This window comes from Bos grunniens, chromosome 25 (assembly GCF_055505025.1).
Source record: "Bos grunniens cultivar Pamir isolate PY7600 chromosome 25, Bosgru_T2T1.0, whole genome shotgun sequence".
NCBI classification, from domain to species: domain Eukaryota; kingdom Metazoa; phylum Chordata; class Mammalia; order Artiodactyla; family Bovidae; genus Bos; species Bos grunniens.
In genome coordinates, this window is record NC_141189.1 from 5,122,140 (window position 1) to 5,140,220 (window position 18,081).

Sequence of the window (18,081 nt, forward strand, 5' to 3'; positions counted from 1 at the left end):
GGTGGATGAATAAATTCTGACGAAGAATGGAGAGTCCTCGAAATGATGAAGCACACAATACTGACTGACATGGAAAGATGCACTGAAAAATATCTGAAAGAGTGACAGTACGAGTTAGTAGTGTGGGATTCTGGCTAACTTACTTTCAGTGTAAATATCCACAGAAATTTTGGAAATCCTCTGGTCTCAGTAAAATATAGTTTTTTTCCCCAATACTTTCTATATTATTTCTATATATATCTATATAAAAATATCAGTTTTCAAGAGCCTCTAAGATTAAAACCAGCACACACAAATAAATAAAACATGGATAACTGTGGGAAATGCAGAGATGTTTAATCTGGGGGACTTGTTCTCAAGCATGAACAATCTAGTGTGGAGAAGACCCAAATTAAAAATAACATTTCCTTTAGAAAAAAGTACTAGTCTTGAAGCCTCTTAGCTGTAACTCACTGAAATGCTTTTAAAAACTAATCTATTGTGCCTGTAACAGTAAAGTATGTTTTTAAGAAAAGTCACACAGAAAGGAAAAGTTCAGTTCAGTCGCTCAGTCATATCCAACTCTTTGCGACCCCATGAACCACAGCACACCAGGCCTCCCTGTCTATCACCAACTCCCAGAGTTTACCGAAACCCATGTCCATTGAGTCGGTGATGCCATCCAACCATCTCATCCTCTATCGTCCCCTTCTCCTCCTGCCTTCAATTTTTCCCAGCATCAGGGTCTTTTCAAGAGTCAGCTCTTCGCATCAGGTGACCAAAGTACTGGAGTTTCAGCTTCAACATCAGTCCTTCCAATGAACACCCAGGACTGATCTCCTTTAGAATGGACTGGCTGGATCTCCTTGCAGTCCAAGGGACTCTCAAGAGTCTTCTCCAACACCACAGTTCAAAAGCATCCATTCTTCGGCGCTCAGCCTTCTTCACAGTCCAACTCTCACATCCATACATGACCACAGGAAAAACCATAGCCTTGACTAGACGAATCTTTGTTGGCAAAGTAATGTCTCTGCTTTTGATTATGCTATCTAGGTTGGTCATAACTTTCCTTCCAAGGAGTAAGCGCCTTTTAATTTCATGGCTGCAGTCACCGTCTGTAGTGATTTTGGAGCCCAGAAAAATAAAGTCTGACACTGTTTCCACTGTTTCCCCATCTATTTCCCATGAAGTGATGGGACAGGATGCCATGATCTTCGTTGGTCATAACTCTTAATACTCAATTAACTAGAAAGTTCAAATAACTCTGATTCTATACCCCCAGCAGTCTAGTTCATTTAATTATGGTTCATCTATGCCTCCCAAACCTCTTACACAAGAAAACTTTTTTTTTTTTTTTGGTATATGAGAATTTATTACTACCGTGCTTTCGTCACCAAAATTTATTATCTTGGTCTTTCCTTCTTGCCTTTGTATTAAGGCAAAAGTGAGACACTGGCTATTTTGACAACCTTAAAAAGGATTCCAGAAATGTCACCAACATGACATTTGTTTGCAACCATATCCAGCAACCAGAACTTCATCATTTTCCTCAATAAAATTCAAGCAACCATCATTGGGTAAAAAAGCCGTTTTTTTTTTGGCCATTCTTGATTAGCTGAACCCTGACACACTTCTTGATGGAAGAATTTGGCTGTTTGGCTTCAACTCCTATTTTTTTGAGCACAATTCCCTTGGCATGAAAGTGCCGCCAAAAGGGCTGGCCTTCAGGGCTGTGCCCAAATGGGCTTTCTTGTACTGTTCATCACGCCACTTGTGGTCTCGTCGGTGACTACGGAGCTTCCTGGCAGTATGAAGACTGCAACACTTGTCCATCCTGCCAGCGCCACGGGCCTGAGCCCACAAGAAAACCTTTTGATGTGTTCAGCTATGAGAGTCTGAGAGTCCATAAACTGAAATTTATCTTTTATTCTACTGAACACTACCACTGATGCCTCTCTCAGGCATCTGATCCCTATGTCTCTATTCTGTCTTTGAGTCTGTCTTCGAATCCCCCAGGGAGATGGCGTTCCTGCTGCGGTTACAGACCTCCAACCAGCAAGCCTGGGGCACAACCAGCAAGCCTGGGGCAAACTGTTTCACCTTGAATTTATTTTTTCTTTAACTTTTGCATATACCCATCAGAGCCGCCAAAATGAAAAGGAAGGAAAATATCAACTGTTGGTGAGGTTGTAGAGCAACCAACCGGAACTCTCACACACTTCTGGTGGGAATGTAAACGGATGCAACCACTTTGGCAGACAGCTTAGCAGTTTCTGCCAAAGCTGAATAAATATTTAAATACCTGATAATCCGGGAACTCCACTCCTCTGTGTAGACACCCAAGAGAAATGAGGGCCTATGCCCACCAGACTCGTACTATTCATAATATCCTTGAGTTGTCTGAAAACAATCCAAACACCCCTCAAAGAAGAACAGACTGTGATACAGTCACACCTTGTAATACTACACAGTGAAAGAAAAACTAATGGCAACTACTGCTATGATATGGATGGATGGATCCAAAGAACATATTGAGTGAAAGGAGGCAGACAAGATAAGCCAAACTAGCCTGTGCTGCCATAAGTTAGGAGAGTAGCTATCCTGGAGTGGGTACAGTGGCTGGAAGGGGGCATGAGAGGGGCTTCGGGGGCTGGTCACGGTCTACTTCTTGATCTGGGTGCTGGTTACACATGTGGGTTCAGTTTGTGACAATTCAGTGAGCTATAAAAGCCTAAGCAAACCTTTCAGTATGTAGATTAAAGTTCAATAAAAAGTTTTAGGTCCTACTAAACAACAAGGTCCTACTGTACAGCATAGGGGACTATGTTCAATATCCTGTGAACCATAATGGAAAAGGATCTTAAAAAAGAATGTACATATATATATAACTGAATCACTGCTATACAGTAGACATTAACACACTGTAAATCTTTAACTGTACTTCAGTAAAAATAAAAAATAAAGGTTTAGAAATAAAAATGTATTTCCAAATGTAAATAGGTAAGTTCAACGAATATTTGTGTTGCTTTTATAATGAGTTTACATTTGAATAGAATAAATAGCTGTGTGGAATTCTGAGGGGAAAAAGCAATCCAAATGGTTGCAACTGCACACTCATCAGTCTCCCCTGCAGGTCTGTGTGCAGTTCATTATGACAGAAGTGCAGGGTAAGAACTGACACCCAAGCCTGGAATAACATCATACATGTAAAGTCAGAGGCAACCTGGAACTTGTGCATGGTGTCACAAGTCTGAGTGGCCCCAGCCTTGTTAATAAAGGATGCTGCTCTGTCCGCACAGTAATGTTATCATAGTTCTAAAACCTCTTTCCAATCAAGAAAAGATGTTATGAAAAAAAAATTAAAAAAAAAAAAAAAGATGTTATGACAGGAAAAGACACTCATTATTTGGCTTTGTGTTTACAGACAAGATGTTATAACACTGGGCTGTGCGGTTTAATATTTGATACCTGGCAACCCTTTCTGCTACCTGGCACCTTATTCTTACAATTCCCTTTTTTAGTCATCATGGAGCCCAAATTGTCTAAGTTTCTGCAGATGCTATTTTATCTTCAGCATACCTGAAGCAAGCAGTGTTATGGGAACAGATGAAGATACCAAGCAGCCAACACGGCAATGGCCATAAACATAAACAGCGACCAAAAGCTTCCAAAAAAAAAAAGTGAAAGTGTTAGTTGCTCAGTCGCATCCGACTTCGTGACCCCATGGACCATAGCCCACCAGGCTCTGGTCCATGGGATTCTCCAGGCAAGAATACTGGAGTGGGTAGCCATTTCCTTCTCCAGGGGATCTTCCCGACCCAGGGATCGAACCTGGGTCTCCTGAATTGAAGGTAGATTCTTTACTGTCTGAACCACCAGCTTCAAAGCCTAGATCTATATGCCACAGGCCACAATGGAAGCCAACCAGGCAGGACTTTCACTGAAACATCCCCACTTAAACCCAAGCTAAGAAAATAAGCCACCATTACACAAGCAAAACTGAGCACACAGGTGTAGACTGCTTGCTTTACCCAGTGAAAGAACCAAAGTCCCTCATTTTCTTACCTGAAGGTTTGTTCACAATATGCTGCTGATGATGAGTTAGCACAACAAACTTTGGGTGACACCTTAGGCACCAAAGTATGAAAATGTAACTGGTTTGCACATTTGTTGGCTACCACAAACTAAATTCCTATACCAAGGAATGGGGATGGAGGCTGGCAGGGGAACTGGCCTGTGGGCACTGATATCTCAGACTTTGGGCCTCACTTTCTCAACAGTAAATAAACAGGCCCACCTAGAGGGCTGATGTGTAATTAGAATGAAACAAATGCTCTATGAAGTGTCAAGGGAGGGAGGGGGGAGCCTGGCACAGGACAGGAGCTTACTAAATTAGTTAAAGGCTCATTTCTTCATCAAGTATGTACACCTGTTAGGTGTCAGGAACTGTGTGCTAGGTGCTCAGAGCCAAACAAAGCTTCTTTCCTTTGGGAGCTCACATTTGAGCTGGAGTAGAGATAAACATACATGATAAATAAATATATATTATATGCTAAGGGTTTCCCTGGGGGCTCAGTGGGAAAGAATCTGTCTGCCAATGCAGGAGACTCAGGTTTGATCAGGAAGATGACCTGGAGAAGGAAAGGGCTACCCATGCTAGTATTCTTGCCTGGGAAATCCCGTGGACAGAGGAGCCTGGTGGCCTATAGTCCATGGGGTCACAAAAGAGTCAGACAAGGCTTAGCAACTGAACAACAATATATGCTAAGGCAGTGAGCACTACAGGTGTGAGTGTGGGGGTCGCTGGGAGACGGATGGGGTTGTCTTCAATTTTAAAGCTGAGTGGAACTCGGAGGAGGTGACATTTAAACAAAGACCTCTGTGTCCCTCCCCCCATCACTGCTGCTTCAGCAAGATTAATGGAGGGGTGACATCACATCCAGTCCTCCTTAACTTCCTCAGACCAACAGGTCTAACTTCCAGCAAGGCTGTGGTTACTTCGGTGTGTGTGTGGTTACTTTTAATTAAGGGTTTTTGTTTTTTAAACTTTACTTCTTCCTTGTACCACTAAAGCATGCATTCATCAGAAAACCCATGCCAAATCACAAGCAAGCTGCTGAGGGAAATTATGGGTGTCGTATAGACTGAAGTGTGGGGAGGGATCTTTGGCTTAATTCTAATTAGCACCAGTGACACTACCTGACGTTTTGGGGCTTACTATCCTGCCATTTGCTCGTAAGGTCGTAAAACACACATCCTCCTGGGATTTAGTATGGTTCTCTGGTAACCATTTGTCTAAGTACACATTGAAAAAAACTCAGCAAATGCTTAAATAAATATTTAAAGATATTTGATACTGCATACAGAGGATCACACTACTTCAAAACCCCCCTTTTTCTCTAAAGAATTTATTCCTTTATTTCAAAGTTAAAGAAATTTGAGTATTAAAAAACATCAAAACCCATGCGAGTCATAAAATCTCATTTGTAGGCGGCTTTTGTAAATGCACCTGGTTAGACTGCATTTCTATTAGTAAAACATTCTAACTTGCCAGGTAACATCAAGATCTCTTCCAGGTTCATCCACATTGCTGGGAGATTCTTACCATATTAAACTTAAATTGTTTTCAGGTTTGGTTTTGAGGGGTTTGGGGGAGGAAGAACCTGAAGAGGAGGTGGTGAAAAGATGATGGGCTTTCAATCAGATCTGTGAAATTTCACTGTGCATTTCTATCATAGTCAAGGCATGAGCTAGTGGCATTCACTTTATAGATTATATATAAACTTGCTGTCTGGGGCTGTAAATTATTATCCCGCCATCCCAACCTAAACCTGACCCTAAAACATTAACAAGGAAATGGTGATTAAAGTCAGTCAATAAACATCTGTGAGCTTTTAGTATGTTTTAAGACACCTGGGAATGGAAAGCAATAATGTACAGGTCTCTGATCGTCAGGGTATCACAGCCTTTCAAAATACGAAAATGATTTACAATGTTTTACGGAGAAGGAAATGGCAACCCATTTCAGTATTCTTGCCTGGGGAATCCTATGGACAGAGGAGCCTGGTGGGCTACAGTCCATGGGGTCACAAAGAGTTGAACAAAACTTAGCGACTAAGCAACAGTGCTGATAAACATGCATAACCCAAACTATGAAATCCACACCTTCTTCCTCTTGCCTCAGTTCTTTGGGTAATGCAAAATTGATATCTGTGGGATTGTAATTCACTTGAGCACAGCCCCTCTGCTGAGTCACCACTAAAAGTGACAGTGAAGAAGAACTGGGAGAAAAAGCAGAGAAGAGTGACTTCAGGATTAGATGCCTGAGTCATATCTCATCTCAGATTGGAAAGATATACCAGCCTGTGTCTTGGAGGCGCGGGGGCGGGGGTGTGTGTGTGTGTGTGCAATTCTACTCAAATTTGCAATGATCTCCTTTCCTCAATAACGTACAGTTTTACTGTCCTTTATTGACAGTCATCAGAATAGCCACAACTCCCAAGTCGAAGAGTAACAACATGATATTAACACAGTCAACAGCCCACACATTCCTACCCCCACCATCTTCAGGATCATCTAAACAATCTCAACAGAAAGGTAAAATCTTAACGTTCAAATTTCTGGGATTTCTAAAACCTGCCTTCTTCTAAGGAAACATGAATAAGGACCAGATTTTGGTCACGGTTACTTAGCTGAGAATGCTATGACAACTGTATTTACTGTGTTTAGTGTGAATGCAGTATAGTCCATATGTGACAGGACTTGTGTATTCAAACAAAGGGAACCAGTCTTTTGAACAAAGGATTATGAACCTATTTTCATGCTTTTATTCTTACCCAACAAAAGTCAATAAACCTCTCTGATTTCAGGAATTCACTTGCAAATTCAATCGCAAATCTAGGAACTAAATTTTAGGGTTAAAAAAAAAAAAAAGTAATCTATACAAATGACCCAACTGTGGGTCTTAAAAATGGCTACAAATGCATTCGGAGAACTTGGGTTCCATGAGCCTAAGCCGAATTAAAACAAAAGTTGTTTTGTGTTCTATTAATAGCAGATGATTAAACACATATCTTATTTCAAACTGGAATTCATTTATACGTACTTAAACTTACTAAACTGGCCACTAATCCTAAATCTGTGTTTCTGAAAACATTCTCTCGTAATAAGTGCAAGTTAAGAGAATGACCATCAACGCATTGCTTAAGGTTGGGTCAACTTTATTCAAACCTCGGACGTTCTTAGACTCCCATTAACCTGCCCCAAATAATCGATATCTGAAAGCCAAATTGAACGTAAAGCTGAGTGAGGCAGGGTCTCTAGAAGGGAGAGAGTCTCAAACCTTTCCAGTGAAGTTCTGGGGCCGGTGGCGCCCCCCGCAGGCCCCAGGGCCGAGCCCCGCTCACCTGGCGCTGGCTAATTACCTGGGAGTTTCCCCCTGCATTCTCGAAGGAAACTCAAGCTCGGCTCTCCGAGAAGTCATGCGCCGCAGCCGCACCGGCGAGGCCACCGACCCCGAGGGGAAGATGTGGGGAAGACGCGCCCCAGGGGCGACACAGGACCCTCCCGCCCCGAAGACGTTTGGTTGTGAAATGTGTAATTTGCCGGGCGTCTCCTGCGCCGGGAGGGAGAGGAGGGGACCGGGTAAAGAAAGGAGGGGGAGGGGAGGACATTCCCGTGTAAAGTCCCCTCCTCACCTCGAAGGTGAAGGATCCCGACCGTTCCCCCGGGCGAGGACTGCCGGCCGCCGGCGGGGCGTCCCCGCTTCCCCGGCCTCGAACCCCGAACCCCGGCTCCCCCAGGGCTCCGGACCTCTCCCCGCACCCCCAGCCTCGAACCCTGGAGCCCCAGTCTTCCGCCCTCAAACCCCGACGCCCCCACGGTCCCAGCCTCTTCGCCCCCGAACCCCCGGCCCCCCACTCCCCAGTCCCCGCATCTCCCGCCCTCGAACCCCGGCTCCCCCAGGGTCCCGGGCCCGCTTACCCGGTAGGTGCTCTCGGTGAGCCGGTTCACCTCCTCCGGCCCCCGCGACATGGCTGCAGCCGCCGGGCGGGCGAACGCGGGAGGACGCGGCCGGGCCTCGTGGCCGCCCGACCCTGGGCGGCTGTGAAGCGCCGGGGCGCGGCTGAGGGGCCCTCAAGCGTCGGCTGCTTCCACAGCTGTCGGCCGGGAAGTGCAAGTCGCGCGACCCGGCGGCCAAAACGTCAAAACTTGAAGCGCTACTGACGCGGCCGCCGGCGAGGAGCTGAGGAAACTCGGCCAGACTCGGCCGGAGCGGGCAGGGCGGGCCCCGCGGCCCCACCTGAGGCGGGCGGGGTGGGCGGGGCGGCCGCGAGGCGGGGCGGCCGGGCGGGCGGGGCGGCCCCACCTGAGGCGCCCTGGGCGGTGGGGAGGAGGCGGGCCGAGCCGTGGTGGGCGGGGCAGTGAGCCCCGTGTGGGCGGGGCGGAGGCGCGCCAGGCCAAGTGGGCGGGGCGTCTCCACCTGAGGCGCTGGAAAGCTAGGACCCCGACCGCGTGAGGGGTCCATGGCGGGCTCGAGAAGCTGTTCCGCTTTCAGCCCGCACCGTAGGCGGTCACACCTCTGTGGCCCTAGAGCTCTCTAGTGCCCCTCGCAGTGCTGGCGACAGGGGCCCTGACGCCCACGTTCTCCGCGGGTGCTGTGTCCCCCAGTTGTACTCATTTCCCTTCTTGACCCCTTCCTGCCCTCCCGTATCCCCGACCTCAGAGATCTGAGCGACCTCAGGACAAAGGCTCTCATAGATGGGGGAAAGGGGCAGCCGCTTGCAATCCTTTTTGGAAGTTCCTGATAATGTGAAAAAAATCAATAAAATGCCACGGTCTGGTTACAGAAATGGCAGTACGTTTTCAAACTTAGATTTAAAAAGGACTTTTAAATTAGTGCAATGTAACCGTGCTAGTCACAAGATCGTTAAAAGATTCAGAAGCCCCTAATGAACACAGGTTCACTACTACTATAGGTTGGAGAAGGCAATGGCACCCCACTCCAGTACTCTTGCCTGGAGAATTCCAGGGAAGGGAGAGCCTGGTGGGCCGCCGTCTATGGGGTCGCACAGAGTCGGACACGACTGAAACGACTTAGCAGCAGCAGTGAACGCAGGTATAGTGGAGGTAATGCTCTTCCTTAGGGCGGCTCCTGAAGCTCCCTGTTCTATCTCCACCTCAACCCCAGCCTGAGGACCCCAAACAGGCTTCTCCCAGCCTGAAACACTACTTGGTATCTGAGATCCTCACCCAGCCAGAGCAGGAGATCTTCTGTATCTAAAAAACTTCTATCTGGGTGGAATTTCATCTTTTATGGGCTATGATGAAGCTTCTAAATGCTCCCGTTATAAAATTCACTGGGAAACATACACAAAGAAAGCACTGTGTTGGCCTAGATGGGAATATGAAAGCATGAGATGCAGCTAGATTTAGGACAGAATCAGCCACTTGGATTCCGGGACAAGGTTATCGTGTTTTGCAAGCTATAAAGCGTACTGTGATTGAGAACCAAAAGGTAATGGATCCTTGGGTGTTGGAGCCCTTAGGTTTGGGGCAGTGGAAGCAGCTACCTCTCCTCAACAGATTTCCAGCATCTGACTCATGAGATTTGCCTGGTGGGTCTTATTTGCCATATTGAGTGAACTGATGACCTTACCATTATCAGCGTTGCGTACTGGGCTCTTCAAGGATGTCTGTCAGCTTTCATTTAAACTTGAAAATCGCTTCCTTAACTTTGCGGGTCGGTCACCTTTTGTGTTAGAACCTCCCTCCAGGCCTTCTGATGAATGGGATCATTTCACCCTCTGCTGCAAGGCAGTCAACCGAGGAGCCAGAAACAGAGCAGAGGCTTAACTTTAACACCCCACAGCTCAGCTAGGAAGAGACAGCAGTTAACAAACTGCTTTAAAACCAGCACATCTCAGATGGCCCAGTTTGTTTGTTGAGACTGGAATCTGATCGAAGGGCCACGTTCACAAGTGTAGGCAGACCTTCTAACAGATATCTATATTAATGAAATCTCCCTTATGGAAATAATTTCCTGGTTGCTCCTTTAGAAGTCTTAGAGAATGGTCAGCTCTTGGTCTGTATCAATATTAGGACTGGTGCCGCTGAGTCCCCAAGAACAAATGAGTATTGATTATCTGCTCTGTGCCAGGCGCCCTGCTGAGGGCCATAGTGAAGTACAAAGTGTACTGGCCTTGACTCAAGACCTTAAAACAAGTGCAGGAAGTAGAATTTAAGGAGGACTGCAATGAACGCTGTAGTACAGTCAAATGTACTGTAAGTCTACAAAGATGAGAACACCCTCAAAAATCCACATATGTTAGGCTCCTCAGGTGTGTGTGTTGGTTTCATGCAAACTTGAAAACCCACAGTCTTCGTTGTTCTGAGGTTTAATGATGCTCAATGTGAAGTGAAGTGAATCAATGGAAAGGGATGACACAGGAGAAGGTGAGAAGCCGGTTGTAACTGCTGAGAAAGCACTGTAGCTGCTCTCCAATTGCCCAGAACCCAGGCCTGAAGAGCAGGCCTGGCCTCACTGGAAATCAGCTCCACACCTCCCCAGGGGCAGACAACCAAGGTTTTCTCGTTTAGCTCCTGCTGCTGCTGCTACTAAGTCGCTTCAGTCATGTCTGACTCTGTGCGACCCCATGGACTGCAGCCTACCAGGCTCCTCCGGCCATGGGATTTTCCAGGCAAGAAGAGTACTGGAGTGGGTTGCCATTGCCTTCTCTGCTCTTGGCTCCTATTTGAGTTTAAATAACCAAAAATCCTGTTTACGTTAATGAAAGTTGCAAGATGCAATTGCTGGTGACAGTATCAATGAGATTCTGAAAGCCACACTCCAAACAGGCTCTTGTGTTGGGGTGTCTGCCTTCTTCTTCTGAACTTTCTTTGGCTGAGCTTACAGCCTGCCCAAGGGCTGTCTGCCCTGATGGGCGCTCTGGGGTGTCCACGAGGATTGTACTGTGTTTTGTGACCAAAGAGGTCCCTGCCAATAACAGCAGTTTGGGGCAAATTCCCATTTAAAGACCAAGAGAATTTGCTGTATGATGCAGGGAGCTCAACCCAACATTCTGTGACAACCTAGAGGGATGGGATGGGGTGGGGGGTGGGAGGGAGATTCAAGAGGGAGGGGCATATGTATACCTGTGGCTGACTCATGCTGATGTGTGACAGAAACCAGCACAGCATTGTAAAGCACTTATCCTCAATTAAAAATAAAAATGCAAGAAAGAACACACACACACACGTGATAAAGACCAAGAGAGGGGATGGGGCTTTAAGTGTTCTTATTTTGAAAAAGCAAATGTGACTTGAAAATTCCCTTACCTTTCCAATGCAAACAGCGCTGACTCCTGCCCCATTCCAAATCGATTCTGCTGTAGAGTTTTTTCCTTATTTTTTTTTTCCTTAGTTCCCCAACCAGAGATTGAACCCTGTCGTTTGCAGTGAAAGGACAGAGTCCTAACCATTGATTGCTGGGGAATTCCCCTGCTGTAGAGTTCTTCACTTGCCGTTTCCTCTGTCTAGAATGTTCTCCCCACTACAGTATTTCCTGGAAATGTGAAGCTCGGCCTAGAGGGACCTTCCTTGACCTGAAGTAGTATTCCAAGCCATCTCTAACACAGCATTCTGTTTTAATTCTAATAGTGCTTGCCACTAGCTAGCTGTGCTACATGCTGTGCTAAGTCACTTCAGTCGTGTCCGACTCTGTGCAAGCCTATGGACTGTAGCCTGCCAGATTCCTCTGTCCATGGGATTCGCCAGGCAAGAATACTGGAATAGGTTGCCATGCCCTCTTCCAGGGGATCTTCCCCACCCAGGGGTCAAACCTGTGTCTCCTGCATCTCCTGCACTGCAGGTAGATTCTTTACCACTGAGCCACAGGGGCTTCCCAGGTGGGGCTAGTGGTAAAGAACCTACCTGCCAATGCAGGAGAAGCGGGTTCCATCCCTGGGTCAGGAAGATCCCCTGGAGAAGGAAATGGCAACCCACTCCAGTGTTCTTAAGCTAGAGAATCCCATGGACAGAGGAGCCTGGCAGGCTACATTCCATGGACTCACAGAGTCAGACACGACTGAAGGGATTTAGCGCAAGCCACTGGGGAAGCCCTATTGCTCACTATAGTAGGCTAAAATAAAGATTCCCCAGGATGTTCAAGCCCTAATCCTCGGAGGAACGTGTCAGTGCTACTTTGTATGACAAATGGGACTCTGCAAATATGATCAAGGTAAGGGTTTGGAGAGGAGGGGATTGTTTGGGATTTTCTGGATGGACCAGTTAGCATCACAAAATTCCTTACAGGAGGGACACATGAGAAGCTGGAGGAGGAGGAAATATGATGTAAGAGACTGGAGTGATGTACTTTAAAGAGGGATGAGGAGGCTACAAGCTGAGAAACACAGGAGGCCACTAGAAGTTGGAAAAGGCAAGTATGTGGGTTCTCCCTTCAGAGGAACTAGGGCCAGAGGGCAGTAGCCCTGCTGACATCTTGGTTTCAGCCAAGACTTTTCAGACATCTGCCCAGAACTTCAGGAGAATAACTGTGTACAGTTTTAGGCCACTGAATTTGTAGTATTTGTTACAGGAGCTAGGAGTCATGTACGGATGTGAGAGTTGGACCATAAAGAAGGCTGAGCACCAAAGAACTGATGTTTCCGAACTGTGGTGCTGGAGAATGCTCTTGAGAGTCCCCTGGACTGCAAACCAGTCAATCCTAAAGGAAATCAACCCTGAATATACATTGGAAGAACTGATACTGAAGCTGAAGCTCCAATATTTTGGCCACCTGATGCGAAGAGTTGACTCATTGGAAAAGACCCTGATGCTGGAAAAGATTGAGGGCAGGAGGAGAAGGTTGTGACCTAGGATGAGATTGTTGGATGGCATTATCTACTCAAAGGACATGAATTTGAGCAAACTTGGGGTTGGTAAAGGACAGGGAAGCCTGGCGTGCTGCAGTCCATGGAGTCACAAAGAGCTGGACACGACTGAACAACTGAACAGCAACGGGAAACGAAGACACTAGCTAGTCTTTTTCTTGTTCGTCTTTTTGTTGATTGTCTCTTCCCACCCACAACCCATCTGAAGAACTTAAGACACCCTTCAGTGCCCCAAGGGCAGGCTGATTTTTGACTTGTTCATTGCAGGCTGCCCAGTCCCTGGCACATAGCTTTTGCTCAATAAATGTTAGGAGGATGAGTTTATCAGAAAGCCAAGATGCTCTTCATTTCATGAGAAATCAGCTGCATCAGAGTTTGCTTTCTTCAGTTAAAAAAAAAAAAACAATAAAATAGACCACTGCAAAACAAATCATGGGTCTGAAGTCTAGAAGAGAATATACAGATTCTAGATTCCACAGCTGTCAATAGGTAACAAAGCACTGGCATGAACAGAATGTATTTCGTCTTCTTACTGAGCTGTCACCATACTTTATATACCCTGGGTACAAGTCCCTTGTCAGCTATATGGATTGACAATTATATTCCACTCTTCTGTGGGTTGTCTTTTAGCTTCCTGGATATTGTCCTTTGAAGCACGAAAAAATTTTAAGACTTACCTATTTTTTCCTTTCGTTGCGTTTGATTATGGTATCATATCTAAGGAACCATTGCCTAACTAAGGTCACACAGATTTACCCCGATATTTTCTTCTAAGAGTTTTAGAGTTTTAGGTCTACGGATTCATTGTGAGTTAATTTTGAGGTGTAGCAGAAGGGTCCATTCATCCTTTAGCCTGTGGACGTCCAGTGGTTCTAGCACCATTGGCTGAAAAGATGGCTCTTTCCCCCATTGGACTGTCTTGTGACTCATGTGAAAAATCACTTGACCACCACTGTCAGCTTCCCCAGTGGCTTTGATAAACTGTAAGGGTTTATTTCTTGACTTTCAGTTCTGCTCACTTGCTCTATCTTACCACTATACTGCCACCCTATCTTATTGTAGCTTTGTGGTAAGTTTTGAAATCAGGAAGTGTGAGTCCTCTAATTTTGTCTTTTATGCTTTGTTTTTTTTTTAATCTTTTTCAAGATGGTTTTGGCTATTCTGGGTGTCTTTTTCTTTTAAAGGCTTATTTATTTAATTTTTGGCTGTGCTGGGTCTTTGTGGCTGCAAGCGGACTTTCTCTGGTTGCGGCGAGTGGGGGCTACTCTTCATTGCAGTGCGTGGGCTTCTTATTGCGGTGGCTTCTCTTGTGGCGCATGAGCTCTGGGCGGACGGGCTTCAGTAGCTGCAGCGCATGGGCTCAGTAGTTGCGGCTGTCGGGATCTAGAGCGCTGGCTCAGTAAGTTCTGGCACAGCCGCTTACTTGCACCGTGGCCAGTGGGATCTTCCTGGACCAGGGATTGAACCTGTGTCGCCTGCACTGACAGGTGGATTCTTAGCCAACAGACCACTAGGGAAGCCGTATCTGGGTGTCTTGTACTTCCATATCAGTTTTAGGATTTGCTTAACAGTTTATGCAGGAAAAGCATTGAGGATTTTAATAAGGGTTTTTATTGATTCTGTCAATCAGTTTGGGAAGCATTACCATCTTAACCACATTACATTTTCTGATCCATGAACACGGAGTGTCCTTCCATTTATTTAGGTTTTTCTTCTTTAAACAATGCTTTGTGACTTTCAGAGTATAAGTTTACTTCCTTTGCTCAGTTTATTCCTTGAGTATTTTCTTTTGGATGCTATTGTAAATGGAATTGCTTTTTCATTTTCAGACCGTTCATTGTAAGTATACAGACATGTAATTGATTCTTGTTATTTGATGTTATAACTCACTACATTGTTCAACTTGTTCATTAGTTCTAGAAGTTATCAGATTGAGGAAATTCCCTTTTATTCCTAGTCTGTTGAAAGTTATTATCATGAAAGGGCATTGGATTTTGTCAAATGATTTTTCTGTGTCCATTGAGATGATCGTGTGTTTTTTGACCTTTATTCTGTGAAATAATCAACAATGGTTGATTTTTATGTGTTGAATCCACCTTGCATTCCTGGGAAATTTTCCACTCAGTCATCATATATAATACTTCTTTTTTGTTGCTGGATTCAGTTTGCTAGTATTTTGTTGATGGCTCTTATGTCTGCATTCATAGGGAATACTGGTGTATTGTTTTCTTCTGATGTCTTAGACTGATTTTGATAATGCCAGCACTATAGAGGGAGTTGGGAAGTGTTCCCTCATCTTCTGTTTTTTGGAAGAGTCTATGAAGAATTGGTATTTATTTTTCTTTGAATGTTTAGTAGAATTTACCAGTGAAACCACTGAGGTCTGAACTTTGCTTTGTGGGAATTTAAAAAATTACTAATCCAATCTCTTGCCATAGATCTTCCGGTTTTTTTTGCAGAGTGTTATTTCCTTAGGTTTCTATTCCTTCATCTCTGAATCATTTACAGTATTACTTTATAGTCTCTACCAGATAGTTCTGTGTGGTTTTTGCTTGTTTAATCTTGCCTGGTTTGGTTGTTTTTTGTTTCATTCAGCATGGTTGATTCTGCTGATTGTCTATCATGGAGGCTCCATCAATTCCTTATCTATTTTGGTAATGTTTTATTATGGGGTCATCTTCACTAATGATCCATTTTTGTCATTAAGAAGCCCAGGTGGGATGAGTTGTAAAGTTCTCCTCCAGGAAACTTTTGTACATGTCCCTGCTAGGCACTCTAAGCAGCTCACCACTGAAAAAGGTAAAATTCAGGCTCTGCACCTGCCCAGTGTCACAGGCCTGGGCTCCTGATTGCTCTTAGGATATTTCTTTCTCCTTAAGACCCCATTTAAGGCACTTCCGTGGTGGTCCAGGAAAGTCTCCGTGCTGCCAGTGCCAAGAGTCCGGGTTAGATCCCTGGTCTGGGAACTAGACCCCACGTGCTGCAACTAAAAGGTCCCGCGTGCCACAGTGAAGACCGAAGATTCCACGTGCTGCAGTTATTCACAAGAACCGGCACAGCCAAATACACAAATAAAATAAAAGAATAAATAAGAAAGAACATTCATTCTATCTTTATCAATACAATCAATTTAAAAAGACCCCAACTAAGTAAAACTCCTCTGTCCTCCTTACCGGGGCCAATAAGTATTTTCAAATGCCCCTCTTACTGACATGTGGTCTTTGGAGGGTCCCACTGTATGAATGGGTCTCAGCGTCTGCTCTCCTTCTTGCACAGATAAATGGGCTTCCCCGCTGGGTCAGCGGTGAGGAATCCACCTGCAATGCAGGAGACGAGAGTTCAACCCCTGGGTGGGGAAGATCCCCTGCAGGAGGAAATGGCAATCTACTCCAGTATTCTATCGTAGAGAATCCCATGTACAAAGGAACCTGGTGGGCTGTATAGTCCATGGGGTCGCAAAAGGTTGGACACGACTGAAGCAACTTAGCACGGAAGCGTACAGATAAAACACCTCACATTTGAAACACCTGGGAGCGTTTCCAGCTCCCACACGTCCATGCACACCCCTAAGGGTGGCCATATCCTCTGTCCCGGGGCTTGGTTTCCTCCTTTGTGTTTTTGGTGTCTCTTTTCTTGCAAACTCAGCTGTGTATTATATATTCTTGTTACGTTTTATCTATCCTTTAAGGAATTTGTGACTGGAGAAATTCTGGGTAGTCCAGTCAGCTGGAAACCTAAAACCGCCTCTGTAGTTTCCTTGTGAGACTGCTCGTGGAGAGATAAGGGCTGGGGGAGGAGGAAGGATTCTGTACCAGTCTGTCTGTCCGTGTGCAGGACCCGGCAAGGCAGTTTTCACTTCTCGGCCTGTTTTTTTTCCACCTCTGAAAATAGGGTAGTTGGTCTTCAAGTTAGTTTTAGTTCTAAAATTGTCTGATTTTTTTTTTTTTAAACTTCTGTCCAGATGTCTAGATGTCTCCAGGTGCGGCTGGCCTGTATAAAGAGAGACTCTGCCAGAGGCCAAGATAACCTGAGCATTCTTTACTCGAGAAGGCCCAAGGGCAGAAAGGAGGACAGCGGTCTGTTGTTCTGAAGACACCACTATGAGTTGGCATCACGGGCAAATGGCCAGTCTGTGGAAGTGGATCTGCCTGGCCTATCTTCTTCTGCTTGTCTTGATTTTTTCCACAGGAAAGTATCAGCAGAAAAAGTTCCAGACTGTCTTTTCCTAAGCAGATTTGTTTTCTGTGTTTAGCAAATTCCAAACATCGACCACAACTGCAAACTTCCTCTTCGGACTTAATAAAGTGTTGCCCTGTATACCTGATATTTTCCCTTGATAAACAAGTGCAATAAATTCTAGAACAACTTTACGTTCACCAAGGGCTTTTTCTGAGAGAGAAAACTTGGAGAAAGATGCTCTGAGATGCTTTTACAGAAGTCTACAAAGCCAGATAAGCAATTCTCATTTTCTTTCCTGTCCTTGGCAACCCACTCCAGTATTCTTGCGTAGGAAATCGTATGGACAGAAGAGCCTGGCGGGCTACAGTCTATGGGGTCGTGAAAGAGTCGGACACGACTGAGTGACTGAGCAACGACCTTGCCGTCACAGCAGGAAAGCCACACCACCACCTGATTGTCAAGCAGTTCCTCAATGTGATCAGCAGGGGGCGCTGAGGGGTGTGATATAATAGTCTCTTCCACCAGGATGATGTCTTTCAACGTTTTAATTCTCTTTCAGGGAGAGCAGAAGCCTGTCTCTGATGAACTTTTCTTTTTCTGCATGCCCACTTGTCACACACCCGTGTTTGGATCCGTGCGCCTGCGAGGTGCCACCTCACCATGCAGGCCCCTTCAGCGCTGGGCCCTGACATTTTCAGTAATTTGTTTTCAGAACAACTCAGACCTTCTGTAACATTTCCCTCTGTCTACACGGAGCCTCTGCTCTGACTCTGAATTTCCACGGGTCTGTGAGAGTAATAAACAATGAGAGAATGCAACCTTTTCCTAAAAGGGGAAGTATTAGCCCTGGGGATCTTGAAATTCAGCACAAAGTGAAAATTTCCATTAGGCAAATGCATACAACGATAAATAATTTAGCAAAGACCTTGAGTAGTAATTTATGTTTCGTTAAAAATGTCCCCAACCTATTGACATTGACCAGGAAGTACAAGAAAGCTTGAAGATCAATGGAAACCCTGCTGAGCCCTAAAGG

The 18,081-nt window shown here is 45.4% G+C and overlaps 1 protein-coding gene, 1 long non-coding RNA gene and 1 pseudogene across 3 annotated transcripts in view; 1 reads left to right on the top strand and 2 right to left on the bottom strand.

Moving 5' to 3' along the window:
• Nucleotides 1–8,288, bottom strand: part of BAIAP2L1 (BAR/IMD domain containing adaptor protein 2 like 1) — an 80,409-nt gene extending 72,121 nt beyond the window's left edge. For both annotated transcript variants that reach the window (XM_086373935.1, XM_086373936.1), the window contains exon 1: nt 7,963–8,288. In XM_086373935.1, the coding sequence (XP_086230061.1) occupies nt 7,963–8,013 (51 nt within the window). In that variant the 5' untranslated portion in view covers nt 8,014–8,288. The remainder of the gene's footprint in view (nt 1–7,962) is intronic.
• LOC147344784 (small ribosomal subunit protein uS12 pseudogene) lies at nt 1,215–1,960 on the bottom strand (annotated as a pseudogene).
• Nucleotides 8,289–13,876: 5,588 nt separating the features above from the next.
• On the top strand, nt 13,877–17,239 carry LOC147344785 (uncharacterized). Its single transcript, XR_015154296.1, has 2 exons — nt 13,877–13,938; nt 16,831–17,239. It is a non-coding gene; the product is annotated as an uncharacterized LOC147344785 (long non-coding RNA).
• The last annotated feature ends 842 nt before the right edge of the window (nt 17,240–18,081 follow it).